This window comes from Sciurus carolinensis, chromosome 14 (assembly GCF_902686445.1).
Source record: "Sciurus carolinensis chromosome 14, mSciCar1.2, whole genome shotgun sequence".
NCBI classification, from domain to species: Eukaryota; Metazoa; Chordata; class Mammalia; order Rodentia; family Sciuridae; genus Sciurus; species Sciurus carolinensis.
In genome coordinates this window covers 69389345-69410663 of record NC_062226.1, presented here as the reverse complement: position 1 = coordinate 69410663, position 21319 = coordinate 69389345, and the positions used below count along the sequence as shown (strand labels likewise).

The following is a 21319-nucleotide window of genomic DNA, read 5'->3' as shown; positions in this document are numbered from 1 at the left end:
TAATGTGGGCCACAAATGGGAGCCATATTACGTGATTATACAATATATATTTAATGCAAGCCACATTGTACAAAGGGGAAAACAGGTAAAATTACTTTTAATAATATGCATTTTATTTACTTAATATGATGTGTTCAAAGTACCATTCTGACATGTGATCAACTCATGAATCATTAACAACATATTTTGCATTATTTTTCCTTACTATCTCCAAAATCTAATCTGTATTTATTTTCCAGTCTATATCAATTCAAATTAACCATAGTTTCAAGCAGTCAGTAGTTAATTATGGCTTGGGACTATCCTATCTGGACTGTGCAGTTTTGAACAAAAAATGTATTGCTTTACTATTTTTCAAGAGCAAGTGGACAAATAGAGAGTGCACTAGTATAGTAGTATAGTACTACTAGAATTAAACCAGCAACTTGAAGCAAGCACTGGCTTTCCCCCTTTGGTCATTGGGACTTTCTGATGTCTTCCTTGAGTTCAAGGCTGGGTTTCTTAAAAGGTATTTCAGTCTGAAACCAAAATAAACAGGGATGCACGGTAATCCCGAATCATATGGATGCTGAGTGTTAGGTTTCCCCAGAGGAAAAAAATTACCCCAGAGTGTAAAAAAAAAAAAGTTTTTATGACTCATAATATTTACGCCTTGTATTCATTTAAAGTGCCCCAGGAAGAATGATGAGCTATGGCTTGCAAAAGCTGATTACTTTCCTAAGAGATTACACCAACTCTTTTTTTTTTTTAAACTGCCTTCTCCAAGGAATGGTGTCCACTCTTAATAAGGTCTATCCTGAAGAGTCCCAGCGTTGGTTCCCGACCTCTCCAACTTTCTGCGGCAGGAGGAAGGCACGGGCTCCCCCCGCTTGCCCACTTCCCTGGCAGCTTCGCAGCTCCGGGCAGATGGAGTTTCCGGCCTGCGCTCCGTGGTGGCCGAGTCACCAGCCCGCACTCCTCTCTGCCTGAGGTCAGGCCTCTGGGAAGAGCGCGCGTCGGTCTGAGTATCCGGAGGGCCGTTCCGCGTGGTGTCCACGCCCTGGTCTCCCGCCGCTCCTGCGTGCCAAGCCGGGCGGGTGGCTGCGCCTGGCGGCGGTGGCTGGACTGGCCGCCTCAGCTCTGAGGTTGGGCCCTCCCCCGGGGTGATTTCAGCGAAGGTGGAAATGCGGAAGTTTCCCTCCCGGACTGACAGATGAGGCTCGCGTCCGACTCGGCATGCGCTGCAGCAGCTCTGCGGCGCGCCGGGTCTCCACTCTCGGTATCCCAAGACCCTAGAGGCCGCCGAGCCTCCGACTGGCCATGGCCACGCTACCAAGCGCAGAGCGCCGCGCTTTTGCGCTCAAGATCAACAGGTAAGACTCGCTGGGCAGTGCAGTGGATGAGGACCGTCCCTCCCCAGGTGCCAGAGCGCTTCTTACCTCCCGGTACTGGAAGCGAGCAAAGTCCTTGCGAATCCGCAGCGGGGCGCGCCTGAGCCTGGCGGCGCGGCGGCCCCGAGTCCCAAGGCTTTTGCCCTTGGAGTGGCTGGCCGCGCGAGAGCCAGAGAGCTGGGCTCAGCCACGTCCTACCCTAGAATGTCAATCCTCCCGGTCGTCCTCAGCCACCTGTGTCCCTTCTCAGAGCAACTTCTTTCTTCCTCTTCCCGACCCCGCCTCTCTCGCGCCATTTGGGGTTCTGACAGGTGGCCCCGCGGGCAGAGTGTGATGGGCGCCGAGTCCGCCGTGTTGGGCTAGCCACCGAGCTTCTAATAAATTGCTCCTTCCTTTCAGGCAGTTCTGAGAAGGGAAAAGAAGCAAAGTGGCTAAAGTGAGAGTTTTGCTTTGAAGCAGTTGCTTGAAGACTCCTGTTGTCCTGGGTAGGGCTCTTTCCCTTTTCGTTTTCTTTTTCCATAAAGTTTGGCACCTGATGACATCGCTTTTGAAGCAGTTGCTTGAAGACTCCTGTTGTCCTGGGTAGGGCTCTTTCCCTTTTCGTTTTCTTTTTCCATAAAGTTTGGCACCTGATGACATCGCTATTTTTATTCCCTGGTCTAAAGGAACCATGAAGTGGAAAAAGTAATTTTAAAAGTTCTTCATTTAACTAAGCAAAAAGGAGTGACCCGTAGCTGAATTTTTTAGATTTCTAGCACTCTGGCAAAGAACTCTGGACACGGGGAACCCTACTCATCCTCCAGTCCAAAATCAAAACTGCACAAACTAAATGCAAGCACATTTACTGCCCAAAGTTCTCAGCAAAGGTGCTTTAACTGCAGTTTTTCCTCCACTGAAAACTGCTGACAAGCAATTTGGGGACATGTTTGCCTGAGAAATTTAGACCATCTAGTTAAAAGATAATAAGAAACTTGTCCTGAAGTGTCAACTGATTTTTCTTCTGCTCTTCCACTTCTAGGATTTTTCACTCTTTTAGTTGAGCCTCTAGGGGCTGGTTCCATAGTAAAATTTGTCTTTGTGTTGCTAGTGTATGAAGTTTGAGTCACCAGAAATCTGAAGTCCAGAATAAGGAAGCGGTAAGGACTTCCAAAAGGTATATTGAGCTTTATTAGAGCTTTATTTGTTTCCACCTGCTGGGTAGCTGTGAGTGAAAAACATTTGTTTTGCCTTACTATTTCTTCCTCTGGAAAAACATTTATTTTTTAATATGGACTGTATATTAATAATAAAGGCCAAAAGCTATTAGTCTGAAGGCATTAACTATATCAGGGATTTTTTTATGGGATTTTTTTTTCTGCATTAGGTGTCATGGTTGTTGTGTGCCAGGAGGGGCAATTCATTTGGGGGAATCGGGAGAAATCAAACCAAAGTCATTGATGGGTATACCACTTGCACGTAGCTGCTTCTCTGTACCTTGGCCCATGAATTTTAGGGCAAGAAGTGTGACTTGGGTAGAAAGATGATCAAGACTGTGAGGTTGGGTGGGGTCAATTTGCTGGGTGCAGCCAGGACCCAGATTAAACTTCTAGGCAATTTTATAAGAGGTCGTAGGTTGATATAACCCAAGGTTTAGGAATAAAGGCCTGGCTGGAATCAGATCAGCTTGCAAAGGGGCTGTCTATTATAAACTGTGTGACATCAGGTCTGTTATTTAACCTCTCAAACTTTGATTTCTTTATATGTCAAATGGGGATAATCAGAGTATCTGCCTCTTATGACTGTTGGGAGGATTAAGTGAAATAATAAATACAAAGTGCTTACAGTGCCTTGCTTAAAATAAATATTAAATAAACATTAACTATCAATGTCAATGTTACCATCAGGTTCAATGTTGTCATCATCATCTCTAGCAGCATCATTTTCATTGGTGCATTATAATTATACATAATAGTGGGATTCATTGTTACACATTTGTACATGCACACAATAGAACAACATAATTTGGTCACTTTTGTTCCCCAGTATTTCCCCTTTCCTTTCTCTTCTCCCTCCCCTTGGTCTCTTCCTTTACTCTACTGGTCTTCCTTCTATTTTCATGAGACCCCTCTTTTTCCCCCTTTTTTCTCTCCAGCTTCCACATATGAGAAAAAAACATAATCCTTTACTTTCTGAGTTTGGCTTATTTCACTTAACATAATGCTTTCAAGTTCTATCTATTTCCTGCAAACGATACAATTTCATTCTCCTTTATGGCTGGATAAAACTATATTGTGTACATATGCCACATTTTCTTATCTATTTATCTCTTGATGGACAACTTTGTCTGGTTTTGTAATTTGGTTATTGTTAATTGTGCTGCTGTAAACATGGGTATGCATATATTGCTACAGAATGCTGACTTTACCTCCTGAGGATAAATATAGCTGGGCTGTGTGGTAGTTCTATTCATAGTCTCAGGGAACCTTACTGATTTCCATAGTGGTTGTACTAATTTACACTCCCACCAATAGTGTTTAAGTGTTCTTTTTCCCCCATGTTCTCTCTGACATTTATTATTATTTGTGTTCTTGAGGGTTGCCATTCTAACGGGAGCAAGATAAAATCTCAGTGTTGTTTAAATTTGCATTTTCCTGATTCTAGAATCATCATTTTTGAGAGCCTAAGAGGAAAGGTAGGAAGGAGAGCTGAAGTTGGCACTCTCTCCAAGTAGAGACTAGTGTGGACTGGGCATGGAGACACCCGTGACCCATTGGAGCTTTCCTGGGGCTAGTGTTCTCTCTCATATTCTTTCCATCCCTGTGCCAACACCCCAGACACACTCAGTGGGACAGATGTGTGATGGAATATGACCAAGAAGAGCCCTCTCAAGTTGAAGCTAATATAAAGTGTTCACTAATCCTCAGGCAAGAATATGGATTGCATATTTCTATTCTTAGATTTCTACTTTCCCTTTTGAAGCACTTTTTTAGGGGGTGGAAGAATTATGCTGGAATTATGGTAGAATGTTCAAAGGAGTGGATTAATAAGAATATACCCAGTATTTATGAAGTTTACCACATGTTGATCACTTACTATGTGCCAGATGCTGTTATATACTTAATGGATTATGTCATCAAATCCCCAGAAAACTATAAGATTCAAGTGAAGTCTCAAAGAGGAGATGAAAATGAAGCTTAGAGATATAGTTGTGTAGGCCATGTAATTTGTTACAGGTCACACACTAGCAATGGCAGAACTGGGATTGCAATGGTTCCAAAGACTGTTCTCTTAATTGGACCTATACTATTTTGATCCATGTATCTTAAGAATTCCCTTTAAATGCAATCAGGGGATTAATTTTTTGATCACTTCAGTAGCAGCCTTGGCAAATTGTTCTGTTTCTGATTAGTGCTCTATATGTAAACAAACTAACAATGTGATGTTTTGCAATGTTGAAGGTGGAAAAGAAAATGTTTTCCCTTGCATGCCTACCTTTTAGTCTTTAAAATAGATCAAATAACAAAGGCAAGACACTACTGAAATATGGCCATTGGTACTTTCAGCATGTGTTCATATTTTTCACCTTTCTTCTTACAATAATATAAACTATCCTTTACAAATATTTATAGGGTAAAACTAGTATGCTTCCTATTAATGAGCTATTGAAATCTGATATATTAAAATTTGTATTTGAAAAGAGCTTAGTCTGTCTGTCCTCAGTAACCTCAAAAGGGAGTGAGCAGACTATACCACAGCCTGTGAAGAATGTCCCCAACTGTTTTTAAATTCTGTGGCTTCCTGCAAGCAGCTTTGCCCAGTTCAGGCTTAGGGCCAAAACCAAGGAGGAACCTGTGAATGCCTGTGGCAGCCATCCCCCACATCTGCCCTGGCTCTCTCCTGCTCTTATAAAGACTAAATTCTACATGGTGAGGTGTTGGACATCATCATATAGGATTGTTCTGAGCACCAAGTTTAATTGTTTAGCTTGTTATAGTTAAGTATTTGTCTGGAACCCACAGCTCAGGATGTTATATGAAAAAGATCCACCACTGAATTTTCCTGAGTTCAAAGAGTGAGATTTAATTTCTCATAAGCATCACATACTTGTTTTCATTTCAGTTTTAATTGTCGCTGATTTCTTATGTTCAAAAGAACTAGATCTGAATTAAACAGTTCATAACATTTGCATCTGGATATTAGGCACTGATGCTTTAAATGTCATCATACAGTCCTTGAAGGAGCATCCAGTCTTGTTCATTACCATTGTTCTTATTTAAATTTAGTGCTTTTATAGATTATATAAATTATTACTAATACTATGAAAATTCATTAAACAAAATCTTGACTTCTTTCAGAAAGAATAGGTGTAGAACTTGATCTAATACTCTAATAAAATAAGAACTTAGATAAAAAGAGCAAATGTAGGGGCTGGGGAGATAACTCAGTCAGTAGAGTGCTTGCCTTGCAAGCACAAGGCCCTGGGTTCGATCCCCAGCACAGCAAAAAAAAAAAAAAAAAGAGCAAATGTATCAAGTGCAGAAAAAACATTAATGATCCTTTAGGCATTCAGGATTGAAAGAAATAAAATGCAATGGTTTATATTTCTATAATGCCTACTGTGTGGCAGATATGAGTCTGTCTCTACGTACCATAATTCATTCACTTCTAAAGTAGAAACAATTACTATACTCATTATACAGATGGAGAAACTGAGCATAGAAAAGTTATACAAATTGTCCAAAGTTACAAATAGTTAATTAAGGGCATACCTGGGATTCCAATGCAGACAGATTGACTCCAAAATTCTCTCCCTTAACCACTATAACACGCTTTTTATTTAAATGAGTAACACTTATTGACTATTTATTGCCTACTTAGTATTGTGCCAAATACTTTATATATCTTCGTTTCATCTTTTAAAAAAGAGGAACAAAGTTGTTGGAATAAGTCATTATCAGAGTGATTTTATGGAAGATAAAGCAAGCTGCTAAGAGAATAAAGTTACATAAAGCTTGCATTCAGGAACAACCCCAAATTCTGATGTGCTATTGCACAGGAGGGTGACTGTAGGTAACAATAATAAATTGTACATTTCAAAAAGCTAGAAGAAAGAATTTTGAAAGTTTTTACCATAAAGAAATGAAAAATATTTGAGGAAACATGTATGTTTAACCTGACTTACACATTATATAATATTCAAGTATAAAAAATCACATGGACCTGGAGCCTGTAATCCCATCAGCTTGGAAAGCTGAGGCAGGAGGATCCCAAGTTCAAAGCCAGCTTCAGCAACTTAGTGAGGCCCTTAGCAACTCAGTGGGATCCTGTCTCTACATAAAATACAAAAAAATGACTATGGATGTAGCTCAGTGGTTAAGTGCCACTGAGTTCAATCCCCAGTGCAAAAAAAAAAAAAAAATCACATGGCATCCTCCAAATAATGTACAATTTCATATCTTTATGTATCAGTTAAAAATAAAGTTAATTTAAATGAAAAAAAAAAAAACCTGCATAATTTTGGCACAAGGACCAGAACAACACAAGGTGTAGAGACCTCTCTAGGCAGTGTTTGCTACTTTTGTCTGCAAAGATAATACAAGCATTACAATACTTGGATTCCCATGTGTAAAATACAAACAGTGCTGTTTGTATTCAGACACTGTTTCCCATGTGTCTGAAATACAAACAGTGCTGTTTCTTAGCACCACTGGTGGCTGGCGGAGGCAGGTGATGGGGCGTTTAGGAACTACTTCATTTGTCTGCTGTGTTCTCGACCAAAGACTGATAGAGGCTCTCAGGCCATCAAACTCAGAATCTTTGGTCTTTAATGTTTAAGAGCACTTCCTTCCAGATTCCTAGAAAAGCTCTTTGGAACTTCACGCATCTAGTGCTATTCTAAAGATGGCTTACAGAACATGTACTGAAAGAACCTTCTGCCAAGGTGAACTTTTCTCCAGTAGGTGTTCTTTAAGCCCCAACAACTCATGAGTGTCTGTGCAGCTAATGTTTACTTCTTCATGGACCTGTGGAAAGATGATATGTGATTCTCAAGGGAGAGGAGTAGAGCTCAGGGGACCAGGTCTCCTGTCTCAGTTCCCCACACAGAACTAGAAGGTCAATGGGATGATGTCAAAAACACCTAAACTTTCCGTTCTCTTTAACAAAGCAGAGACGTGACAATACTAGACTTCTTGCTGGGAAACACTGAGAATCAGAAGCACTTGGGACTTTTTGTGGCAATCAGCTAGGCACTTATTAATGTTTTGGACAAATAATGGGTTAAAGTGATGGTAATGTGCTATCTTTGTTCCCAGAAACCTGCAATCTAATTTATTACCTGTCAGTAGCCAGAAAGGCTCTCTGGGCTGTAGGTAAACAAATGATGTTAATGAGTGTAGTTAAGTGTGGTTCCTGTGCTTCTGGAGTTTGCACATCAGTAGTATGGTTTGTTATATTGACACACAGGGTACATGGAACAAAACCAGGATGGCATCTCTGAAAGTACTTATGAACACATTTGTATGCTGGGGTCCTGGTGAAATCAAACAAATTGCTAAAGTCATCCTGGAATATAAAACAGTCCACGGTGTCCCACTGCATTTTGATCAAATGACTCTGATCATTTATTCATTCATTCATTCATTCATTCACTCATTCCATCTATTTAGGATTATTATGTTCCAAGTGATGAGCTAGGCTCTGGAAGTACAAACACAAACAAAAGCAGAAACAGCATTCACAGAGCCAGATTTTTTATAGCCCTTTATTTTTTTTCATCCATGTTCATCATCAAATAGAAAAGTATGGTAAGCAAAAAAGAAAAACAAAAATTACTCACCTTTCTACCATCCATGAATTATCATCTGTTAATATTTGGATATATGTCTTTTCAATTTCATAAAAATGAGATCATGTTGTACAAACTACCTTATAATCTGTTTTTTAACTTAAAAACCATAAACAACTCTCCATGCCAATCATATAGATCCACATTATAATTTAGATAGCGGTACAGTCATTTACTGTATTAATGCTCTATTATCAGGCATTAAAATAGGTTCCAGTTTTTCACAATAATGCAGAGAGCTTGATGGGGCAGTCATAGCCATACATCTTTCTGTGCTAGTGCAAATACTTCCGGACACATTTCTAATAATGGAATACTTTGGTTAAAGGAGAGAAACATTTTTCAATCTTTTGATTGCCAAATTAGCTCCCAGAAAAGTTATACCTATTTATACTCCCACCAGTGGCCCTAAGAAGGCTACTTTCCCTGCATTCACACCCCTAAGGAATTTTGTCATTCTTTCAAATCTTTTTTAAAATATTTTTTAAATGTCGATGGATCTTTATTTTATTTATTTATTTATATGCGTTGCTGAGAATTGAACCCAGTGCTAGACAATCGCTCTACCACTGAGCCACAACCCCAGCCCTCTTTCAAATCTTTATTTACCAATCATGATGACCCCTTCCCTTAAATGTTTCTAACCTCTTCCTGTTTAGCTTCTCTCCTAGGTTACTGAGTGACCTCTGAAGTCATTCTGTAGTGGTGAAAACAGTCATACAGTTCTCCTTTTTTCTTTGTCTTACACTCGACAAAAGATGGTGATCAAATACTTCCAGCTTTCTCTCTTTCTGCCCCATTCCTTAAATAGGTGGGTTAATGATAAAGATCCAAAATTTTTCCAACAACTTAATTCTATCTTGATTCTGTTGTAAACTCTAGTTACCAGACTTTGAACTGAGCTTTTTATTTTGTATAACAATGTAGTCCAGACTACTTCTCTTTTGAGTGTGTAAACCCTGGTTCTTTAAAATAAAATAACAACTTGGGAGACTGAGGCAGGAGGATCACAAGTTCAAAGCCAGTCTCAGCAACTTAGCAAGGCTTCAAGCAACTTAGTGAGACTCAGTCTCAAAATAAAAAATAAAATAGCTGGGAATGTTGACTCTGTGATTAAGTGTCTGTTTTAGTCAGCTTTTTCACTGCTGTAACTAAATGATCTGATCAGCACAATTATGAGGAGAAAAGGTTTATTTGAGGGCTCATGGTTTCAGAGGTCTAGGTTCATAGAAGGCTGGCTCCATTCCTTGGGACTCAAGGTGAGGCAGAACATCATGGTGGAAGAGTGTGGCAGAGGGAAGCAGCTAATATCAGAAAGCAGAGAGAGACTCCACTTGCCAGATACAAAATATATACCCCATAGCCACGCCCTAATTCCCACCTTCTCCAGCCATAATCCCATCAGGGATTAATTCAGTGATTGGGTTAATACTCTTACAACCTAATTATCTCTCCTCTGAACCTTCCTGCATTGTCTTGTAAGTGAGCTTTTGGGGAACACCTCACATCCAAACCATAACAGTGCCCCTGGGTTCAATCCCTGCTACCAAATTAATTAATTAATTAAATGATAAACAGAAAATCAGAATTCTTTTCAATAACAAAATGAGATAACTCCTTGTCTGTGTTTTCACTTGGACAAGAGTATAGACAGTATAGGGTTTTTTTGGTGGGGTTTTTTTTGTTTTGTTTTTTTTCACGCTATTTTGTGTTCTCTTTCCTCTGGGATTGGCATGTGAGTCTAACACAACATGTAAGTATCACTGTGCTCAGAAACCTTGAAAGCTTCTTGACTCCCCCTACCACTCTCATCATTCAAAGGACAAAATCCATTGTTCTTTTATGATAGAGGCCACAAATTAAACAGTGAAACTGGAACTAGATAAAGAAATGCAGAACTGTGAATTAATCAGTCCCACCCTCTTTCTCCCATCTCTTGATAAATTAGTAGCCTTATAAATACTAGACTGGTTAGTTCAATATTTCATCCACCCATTCATTCATTCGTTCATTCATTCATTCACTCATTCTAGCTCTGGGGATTATTATATTCTAAATTCTATGCCAGGCCTAGAAATATAAACACAAGCAAGCCATGGTCTCGACTGCAAGGAGTGAGGAGACAAACTTAAAATCATGAACAGGAAGAGGAGGGAGGCTTCCCTTGCCTCCTAACCCTGTGTGCTATGTGCTGTGCCTTCAGAGGGGTCATCTTTGGGGTTGTGCCACTAGGGATAAGGCAGCGACATTGTCCAAAACATTTTTGGAAATCCTTTTAGAATTACTCTCAGAGACTAAATTACGTTTATTTTTTAAAAACAAGTTCGATGGGGCTGGGGTTGTGGCTCAGTGATAGAGCACTTGCACAGCATGTGTGAGGCACTGGGTTCCATTCTTGGCACTGCATATAAATAAATAAGATAAAGTTATGAGGTCCATCTATGATTTAAAATATATTTTTAAACTAAGCTCAATTTCTAATAGTGGAATGTTTTAGTTGAAGGAGAGAAACATTTTTTTTTTCAATTTTTTGATTGCCAAACTAGCTCCCAGAAAAATTGTGCCTATTTACACTACCAGTGGCCCTAAGAACGCTCTTTTCCAAAAAATGCTCTTTTACTCTATGGGAGAATCTGCTTTATTTTATTTTATTACTACTTGAAAGGTTTCAAAAGTATAGAAAATACATGTGAATACTTATGATTATGTGGCTAATATTTGAGGACCTAATGAAAAGAATTAACAAATATTAGCATCTTATCACATTTGCTTTAGATTTTTTTTAAATTAAAAAAGTGTGAAGTGCCTCTTGATCCTGTCACTATTCTTGTCCCCTTTATATGCCCTCACAAGTGAGCACCATTGTGAAGTTTCCCTGTGTTCTTGTATGTATGTACATGCATATTCACAAGCTTTACACTGGGTAATTTCTGGGAAAAGCCAGAGAGTTATTAGCACACAAGCAAGCCTATTAAATTAGCTAATGTCAATTTGAGTTAAAGAAGTAACTGTAAAGTCATGGAGCTGTTTTTTAGGTTCTTCTTCAGACAACTTGGAAAGCAATTGCCAAGTTCCAAAAGTAATTTTGGAAAGTGCAGCTTTAGATGGGCTTAGTGGCACATACCTGTAATTCCAGTGGCTTGGAAGCCTGAGCCAGGAGGATTGCAGGTTTGAAGCCAGCCTCAGCAACCTCATGAGGCAGTAAGCAACATTATGAGACTCTGTCTCAAAACAAAAAAAAAGAAAAAGGACTGGGGATGCCGTTCAGTGGTTAAGTGCCCTTGGGTTCAATTCCTGGCACCAAAACAGAAAAGAAAACAGCTTTATCACAATAAATTACATGACACTATTCACATAGAATTATAAAGAAAAGAACAACAGTTGTTTAGATGACCGTGTTTACATCTGACAATGTTTTCCAGTCACTCCTTATATTATGGCCATGTTACTCATTGCTTGAAATGGCAAAAAATTTTTCAAGAAAAGTTTTTCAGATTATTGGACCCATGATTTGTATTTAGCCTGAGATAAACAGATGAGTGGATAAGGTGTTTATTTTTAAACCTATGGTTTTAAAAGTGTGAAATAAAGATTTTTGTCTCATTGCCTAGAGACTTAGTTAGGGGAAGTTTGTAGATTAGCAAGAGGGTATAGTATCTTCTCTGAAGTCTTATTACAGCCATTTTGGCACTGGTATAACTGAAAGGTCCAACTTACTTTACCACTGTTCTGGGAAGTGTCCTCTCTCTGCTGCACTGTACTTAAATTAGAAAAACTGTAAGAATGGCCTTGAGTTAAAATGCTTATCTCCAAGATTCTACTTAACTTTGCTGTACATGGAGCAGTACTGTACACCCTGCAAACATCTTCCCTGGAGGAACTGGTAGAGCTCTCTGTACTCAGCTCTCTGCTGTATAACGTGAACACTTAAGAAAAGGTTGGATCTTGTGTGGAAGTTACTCAACTGGGGTAACTAGGGAGGAAAACTGAAGTCCTCTAAAGGTACTAGTCATCATGGAGGAATTTATCCTGGAAAGAAAGTCCACTTTCCCTTATGCTAGTGGAAAAATTCAGGTTCAAAGTCCACTGACAATGTGGGAGTCCCTTAGCCTGCTAGTTAATATAAATGTTGCAGGGCATGATGACCATCTGTTCTCTGTGGGAACAGGACTGTCATCTCTCTGTTGACATTATAGCTGGTCCATTTCACCTTCTAATATCTTATTCTTTCATTCCATATCCCTACCTGCTCTCACAGTATCCCTTCAGAAGGGGTTTTTATTTTACCAATTTTATTCTCAACCCAATAATTTTCATTCAAATCATCAAGTTTTTTTTTTATTGTCCATAAATTTCTTTAAGCATTATAGGAGCTTAAAAAGCAAACAGACAATATGTGTCCTTGGAATTTGACTGGAGCAGGCAGGTTAACATAAATGCAAAAGTTAGGGCATATGGGAGACAGTGTTGAATCGTGTGGCTGGGGAGGGTGAAGGGTAGGAATGACAGAACTCAGAAGGGAAGGAACCTAAAATGACCCTGGTAGGCAGGAAATATCTCCAAGAATGTGAGGCTTTAGCCAGGCCCAGAAGGCAGAGAGGTGACTGACACATGAAACTGATATGGTGGGAAGAATAGCGAGCAGTGTGCACAATGGACTGGGGTTTCTTGAGAGGGGTAAGGAGGCGTGACAGGCATCCTATGAGGTGCTGAGGTCTTGGGACTAGACTGGGGTAATGAGAATGGGAAAAGGGGGGCTGCTTCTGTAGACATTTGAGAGGGAATCAGGATGCAGGGAGCAACTAGATGTTTATTTGTTCACTCATTTCATGCATGTTGATTGCCTGCTATCTGCCTAGCACTGTTCTAAGCCTGGGGACAGAGTAATGAATAAGTCAGATAGAATTCTTGTTCTAAAAGAAGAAATATTCCAATGACAAGATAATGAAGAAATAAGGACATATCAAATATAATATGTACTATTTGAAGAATACCAAAAGGCATGTAAGGATGTGGATACTTTGGACAGACTGGTCAAGGAAACATTTCTTCACCAAGACCAGGCAGGGAATTACCAAGAGAAGAGGTAGAAGTAGAGGCAGAAGTCTGTTTGGTGTGTAGGAAGACAAGCAAGGGCTCATGCATCTGGACTGGAGTAAGTGGGAAGAGAAGAGCAGAGATGAAAAGGGAAGTAGGCCAAGAAATTATGTAAAGGGGCAGTGAGTGAAAATAGCCTAAATGTTATTAAGTGCAATGGGAAGTTTTTTGGAGCAGGAATCTGAAATGACTGATTGTGTTTAAAAAGATGACTCTGAACACCCTGCAGAGAAGCAAAGAGGCCAGTTGGGAGGCAGGGTAGTATTGTGGGGAGCTGCTGAGGCAGGACCAGAGAGAGCTGAGTCAAGTGGGAGCGCAGAGGCAACTCTGGGATGCATTTTGGAGCTTGGACTAATGGACTTGACACAGGGTGTGGACAGTGAAAGAAAAAGAGAAAGAAAAATATCTCCATGATTGGAGTTATGAGTAGATACTAATGCTTTTGATAGAGATGGAAAGACGGAAGGGGAAGTAGGCTTTTAGGGTGAATCAAGAGCTTAATTGGAGACATGATGTTTAAGATGCTATTGACATTCAAAAATAATTACCTTCTATGCCATTTTATTTAGGAATCTGAAACTCAGGGGAGATGTCAAGTCTGGATTTTTAAATTTGCAAATCTCTATATACCATGTATTAAATGGTGTTTTACTAAGAAGGGAAAGAGAATTTTAAAATGATCCTGATAGGTTTTTTAAGAGCCCAGAAAGTTATGTGTACAGTATATCATTGAAAGACAAATATGCACAGCTCTGTATCAAGATGAATAGATCAATACTCATATATGACAGAGATAGGGTGGGAAGGACATGTGCTATAATGTCAAGAGCGTTTCCCCTGGGTGGTAGGATTATTAATGATTTTCCTTTATTTGCACATGGGGTGTGCATTTATGGGTGTATGTATATTTTCCAAGTTCCCTTCAAATCTTTTGTAATTGGGAAAAGTAACATTTGTAAAAGTAATGACACCAAGATTTCCATTCTGGGCAAATTAGAGAAGGATGGCACCAATGATTAATTATGAAAATTGGGACTTAGAGTTAGTTTTGGGAGGATGCATCAGTACTTCCTGTGTAGAGTTTTTAAGAGGATACAATAGACTGTACATTTATACATTTATACATACTTGCTGTTCCTTCATGAAGGAGGATTGTTACTTTTACCTGTGAAAGATGTTGGAGTCACTTGCAGACAAGCATTGAGAGCCAACCTGGGCTTTGTCACATTATCTTTTTCCCTATTCTGTACACTCAACTGTGCCCCAAATGGGGACTGCTGTGTGTCCTGGAGTGAGGACAATAGTGTAGAGTGACAGTTGCTCTCTGAAGGTATTCATTATAATAAGCCACTGAGTGGTTTTGATTATTTATTATCACAGAGTAATCTTGTCTACCTTGACTAATACAGATGAAAATAAAATACTACTTTTACTGGGCAGCTGGGATATAGGCTTGAGGACTAAGTCATGGAAAATATTGGTTAGGAAGCCACCTCTGAGGTGAGAATGGGGACTGAAGAATGGATCCATTTTCTGAATAGGAAAAGAAGAGGACCAGGGTAAGAGTCCCTGCTGGTTGGTATGAGAGAGAAAAACTACAAAGAGAGAGGAGGGAAAATTTGGCCAAGATGTAGCTCACTGGTGTCCAATTAGAAAGGGGGGAAGCTAACAGGACAGTTGAAAGGTCAGAAGCCAGATTATGAGGGAAAAGACAGAGCCTTTGGGCTTGCCTTGACTAGGTCATTGAAATCCTCTGAAACAGCAGTTTTACTGGAGCTGTGAGGAAGGAAGTCATTTTTCATAGGGTTATGGAGGGAGCCAGTTCAGAGGAAATAGAGGAAACTGATGGAGGTCACTCCTTTAAAAAGTCTGCACAAGGCAGAGGAGAAGTGGGACAATGGTGACCAGAAGTCTCCTACAAGACTGTGACTTTTACACAGACATAACACGCCGTGATGAAAAAAGGAAGCTCAGATCTTAGAACAGGGTGTTTTTCCCCCATAAAATAACACTTAGATGAGGAGAACATTGTTCAGCATACCTGATGCTGTCTGATGTGTAACCACTTTCCCTTCACACTGGCACTAAAACCTCTAACAGTGAACAAAAGCATTCTTCACAGGAGATTTTGGAACGCTCACTGGCACTGTCATATACAATATTATTTTTAAAAAGTTGCTATTCCTTTTAACTTTATTTAAACTTATCTTCATGTGCTCAAAGTAGAAAATTAAAGGACTTTGATAATTATATTTTGCTACTTAACAAACCACCTGTTGTATCAAATTGCATTACCCCAAGAGAGTCCTGAGCCCAGGTACCTGTGAAGATGATTTTATTTGGAAATCAGAACTTTGCAGATGTAACCAAATTAACTGGATTGGAGTGGGCCCTAAATCCCATCCTCACATCCTTATAAGAGACATGGGTACATACATAGACAGTCATGTGAAGACACAACAGATTGGAAATAAGTGCCACCACAAGTCAAGGAATGCCAAGGACTGCCGCAACCCACAGAAGCAGGAAGAAGCAAGAATCATTCTTCCCTAGCACCTTCTGGAGAAGTATCACCCTGCAGACAATTTGTTTCAGACTCTAGTCTCCAGAACTATAAGAGAATAAATTTCTATTACTATAGGCAATCCATTTGTGGTATATTCTTATGGCAGCCCTAGGAAATCAATATACCAACCTTAAATTTAGTGACTTAAAACAACAGCCACTTTCTATTCCCCATGATTCTGTGGGTTGTCAGTTGGGTTGGATTCAGCTGACCAGTTCTTCTGCTGGTATTGCTGAGGTTATTTACATGGCCTCATTTACGTAGTGGTTCAAATGAAGCTGCAAGATGGCCTCCCTCGTGAATCCAGGGTCATCGTAATGACTATCCGATGGGCCATTCCATCTTCTTGTGGTCTCTCATCTTTCAGTAGTCTCAGTGGTCTTCTTTACATCCTTACATGGTGGAATGAATATTCTAAGAGGATGAGGGTGAATGGCTTCTTGAGGCTTAAGTATGGAATTCAGCTACATCACTTCCACCACGTGGAAGTCATAAAGCAACCCAGTCTTAAGGGGTAGGGAGAGAGACTCCACCTCTTGAAGGGAGAAGCTGTGAAAATATTTGGCCATTTTAATCAACCCACACGCTTGACAGAGAAAGTGATCCTGTCCCATTTAAAACTTAAGAATGTTAAAGCTGAGGGTCTTGTCTTTCCCAACTCACATAACAATACCCATTTCATTGGCAGAGAAACTGAGAACAGAGAACCAATTATATATCTCCTTCCAAGATCCCAAATGAGTCATGCTCTGTGAGAGACTTTTTGGCCCATGGAAGACAACTGTATATCTGGAAGAGTTAAAAACAGTCCTGCCTTGAGGCAAGCAAATGAACTTAATAAGTTCTTGGGTCTCCCTTAAATCCCATAATTACATTGATGGAGCCCAGATTGCAGAGCAGTTTGGTGCAGAGATGAAGAAGCAGTTTGGGAGTATCAGAGAGACAAGGTCCCTGAGAATTGCCATATGTCACTCAAAGGAGCAGGATTTGAGACTAAATTAAATTACCAGGATTAGTGAGCTCTTTGTCCTCCAGATTTACCAAATGAGCTTAGAAACTCAGTAACTGCTGCTGTCCACTATAAGTTCTGGGATGGGAAGAAGTAAAACTGAGTAGTGGAAGAAAATAGAACAGAGAAACAGTGACTAAAGTATCAGGAAGATATGTGCTGGGAGAAGTCTCAGGAGGATCACCCCTATATTTTTTAGGATTGCTTTTAACTGCTGCTAGTAACAGACTAACAAACTACACAGTAACTTAAAAAATATTTATTTTTTCCTTGTTTAATAAGAATGCTAGTGGTCATTAGTCCACACTTGGTGTCATGGTCCAAAGTGCCACTGGAGACTCAAGGTTTGTGTCTTTATTTCCACTTACATTAGTGTTTGTTTTCATCCTCACCATCACAAGATGACTCTGAAACTCTGTAAATTGAGTGAATTTTAGAGACAGAAAGATGAGAGGAGGCAAAAAGAAGCATGCCTTCCAATTTTCCCCCATTCAAGAAACTTTTCCAGAAGCTCATATAATTTGTTTATATATTTTATTATTCAGAGATGTATTACTTCTATCTACAAGGGAATTTGGCAAAAGTAGTTTTTACTAGCCCAGTGTACTATCACCCCCAATAAAATTAGAGTCGAGTTAGAATGAATAGTCTAATGAATATTAGACTGGATAATAACAGGCAACTATCAGCCTCTGCCATATCCCTTAACAATTGCTATGGGTATGAATTAGTGATGGAACTTCAATGTGGTATCAAGACACCTTCACTCCACCAATACTTATAGTAGACTAAACTCCCCTAATTCCAGGAGCCTGGTCTAATAGGGAAGAATGTTGGGGCTGCAGGTTCAATATTAACCAAGATAAGGGGGCTATTATAACAACAAAACCTAAAATCTCAGTGAATTAACTAACAAAGCTTATTTCAGGTTTATCTTATAGTCAGAGGCCGGTCAGGTGGCTTCTCTCCAAGAAGTGATTCAGGGACCCAGACTACTTTCATCTCAAAGTGCTGCCATCTTGTGACTTTCAGGTTATATTCTGGCATCATTCTACCAGTGGCTAGAAAGAAGAAAGAATGAAAGGTTGTGCATCCAATTCTTAAATTCCTCAACTCAAGAGTGGTGAATAGCCTCTACTTACATTCTATTGGTGAGGACCAATAAAATCCACCTATATGCAAGGAGGGATGGGGAATATTGTTCTCGCCTAGCAACTACACTCCATCAACCATTCTTCACTGTGAAAAGAGAGCATGAATGGGTTTGGGGAGGGGGTGCAGCTAGCCCTCTGTGTCACAAGGTCCAATCACAAAGAAGGAGCCATTATCAAAATGTTCAGTAAACATTTATAGGCCTGGTTTGGTTTGCTAGTGGTGGAAAGACAAAAACCATGTTGTCTAAGTCACAGGATATGAGTGTAGGGACTACAAGGGAAACAAAAGTCAGAAAAATATAGCTATTGCACCTGATGTTCTAGGAAGAAGCAGTGGGAATTCAAGATGCAATTGTTCTACAAAGCAGGGCATCAGTTAGTAGGGAAAAAGCAAAAACATAAAACCTATAAAGAACACCAGAAGTGAGCTGGGTATGGTGGCGAGCATCTGTAGTTCCAGCTACTTAGGAGACTGAGGCAGGAAGATGGCTTGAGCCCAGGAGTTTGGAGCCAGCCTAGAGCAATATAGTGAGATCAAATCTAAAAACAAACTCCATCAGAAATGTCATAAATAACCGAATACTTTATGGAAATTCCATAAATTGAGATTGCTCAGTCATTTTTTTCTAAGAAAAACCAATTTTAAAATATTTTAGGGAAAAACTACAAGATTGAGATTTTAAAAAAATAGCTTCTGAGTAAACAATTTTGAATTCATACTTTATTGAGATGAAGCAAGATGTTTCTGATTTAAGAAAAAGCAGCATTCTAAAATACTAAAATTCTAAATATACTTCTAAAATTTAGTTCACTGCTATGTGCGAGGAACATGTCATAGTCTAACTTGTCCTCCATGAGAGGAGAATTTAGACCAGAAAGTGTTGTTTTGCTTTTCACAACTAGTTCACTTTGGGTTTGTTGACTCCACTTGTTTTATTTGCTTTCTAATTATGGACTAATTGGTCTTCCTTACTGATGTTAGCTGCTGCAGTAATAATAACAACCCACAGAGCCCTTGCTGCAAGCAAATAGTATCATCTTTGAGTCAGAGCTTTGGGAGACAGGCAGGTTTGGATTCCCATCCCAGCTTCATGGCTGCTCCATGGGAAGACCTTCCACAAGTTCTTTACATTCCCTGAGTCTTAGTTTTCTCATCTATAAAATAGGAATATTAATAATATCAACATCATAGGATCAAACAAAAGTAAATGGAAATGAGAAATGGAGAAATGTTTCAGTAAGAGCCACCACCACAACGTGAAATAAGATTTCAACTCTTTTATAAACATGGGGCTTGTGTTCAAAGTGGACTGAGCTTGGTTTTCTGTGACACAGCTGTGTGCACACACATGCACATAGGTACACATTGCACAAACTTCGAAGGAGAATGATTGAAAGGCAAAAGGGGAATTTTGACCTTAAATTTCTCCAGACTGCTCATTCTCTAAGAACTGAAACAGATGACAGGTAGGGCTGGGGATATAGCTCAGTTAGTAGGGTGCTTGCCTCACAAGTACAAGGCCCTGGGTTCAATCCCCAGCACTTCAAAAAAAGAAAGGAAAAGAAAAGAAAAAGAAAAAAAAAAGATGACAGGTATACCCGATTGCCTTTCCAAAAAGTAACTTTGATGGAAAATCCTGACAGCTATGAAGTACTACAAAGGGGACGTGATAGAACCACTTAAGTAATGCATGCAAAGGGATCATCATGGACGTTTACACGAAAGATGGGAAAGAAACAAAATGTTGAAAGAGCAAAACCATTAAGGAGAAGTAATTGGTCCTGAAGAACATCAACTATAATTACAGCTGGATACCTGCAGCCATGCTTCTTGGTCTTTTCCAAAATGAAGAGTGGCTTCTTATCCCAAAATCTATATGTGTTAATTACAGAAAAAGCAGTAATGCAGATAAGCAAAAATTTTAAAACTAAAAATTACTTCCAATTTTTGACTTTAAGTTAATCACTTTTAACAACTGGCTATGTATTTTCAGATATATACATGTTTTCTACAAAATTGAAAGCATGCTTACATTCTGTTTTTTCACCTGCTTTGTTATTTAAAAGTATACCATGAACAATTTTTCATGTCACTAAATATTCCTATGTTACATTTCCATTGTAAGAATAGAGCATAATTTATTGAACTAATTCTCTATTGAGCTACATTGAATTCCAATTATTCAACATTAGAAACAGCACAATACTGAATACATGTGTGCATTAATCCTTGACTGCATCTTTAGCATTTCCTCAGGATAAATTCTAGAAATGTAATCACAGGTGTCCACTGATACATATGACTGCCTGGTAGTCTTTTTGGAAGTCTTTGTATAGCATCTGTCTTTAAAATGAAGTTTAAAAATATTTTGAATATTACAGCCTTCCTTCTTGGACAGAATGACTCTCCATTCTTGGAGAGTTATTTAAAGGTAGTTTGTGTTCAAATAAGTACCAACTAGTAGTCTGTATTTAATAGGTGCCTTCAACAACAAGTCAACCTCAAAAGATTGGACTGAAACCAATATGGTGATTGAGTCAGGAAAACTAAAGATATATTTGATTTGGATAAATATTAATTACTTATGTTTGCTGGTGACCACAGCTTTTGAAATGAATGCTTTTCTGGGTAATCTTGGTCCTATTTGAGGATATCTTTATATGAATTACCATTTCCAGCTACATCCAAGAATCTGTAAACTAGCCCTCTTTAGGCAATTAAATGTAATTTACATATATTCTAAGAGAATAAAGTTACATAGAATATAAGACCACCTGGAAGAAATTACTAATGTATTTTGCACAATTTCTTTTTTATTGCCAGAGTGACAACTACTTACATTTAAGTCTGATGTCTAATTCTCTGTCGTATTCTTTAAATAATTAATTCATCCATTCATGTAACAATGGTTCTTGAGCATGCAGTATGTGCCAAACACCATGTTAGACTTTGGGCATACAGAAAGATTCTGCTATAATAGATATTACATTGTAATAATGAAAACAGATATTCAATATGTGCACAAATCAATGCATAATATAATGTTAGATAATATCTCAGTTTTCTTAATTGTTAAATAAAACTGTAATATTCCATTCCATGGGGTTGTTATGAGAATTAAATGAGACTGTGGAAATTTATTTACCATACACATGTTTGGTAAATATTATGTCTCTTTCCTTTTATCTTTTGGAAAAGGATATAAATCATTGAATTCTCACTTGAGAGGAAGAAATTTTCAGTCTTTATTCTACATTGAAGGAAGGAATAGATAAAAAAAATTTTACCCGTTTGTT

At 39.0% G+C, this 21319-nt stretch overlaps 1 protein-coding gene across 1 annotated transcript in view; it reads left to right on the top strand.

Annotated features, from left to right (window-relative positions):
* Nucleotides 1-971: 971 nt before the first annotated feature.
* The window catches only part of Dock8 (dedicator of cytokinesis 8), a 218614-nt gene continuing 198266 nt past the window's right edge, over nt 972-21319 (top strand). The window contains exon 1 of the mRNA XM_047524520.1: nt 972-1352. Within this exon, the coding sequence (XP_047380476.1) occupies nt 1300-1352 (53 nt within the window). The 5' untranslated portion in view covers nt 972-1299. The remainder of the gene's footprint in view (nt 1353-21319) is intronic.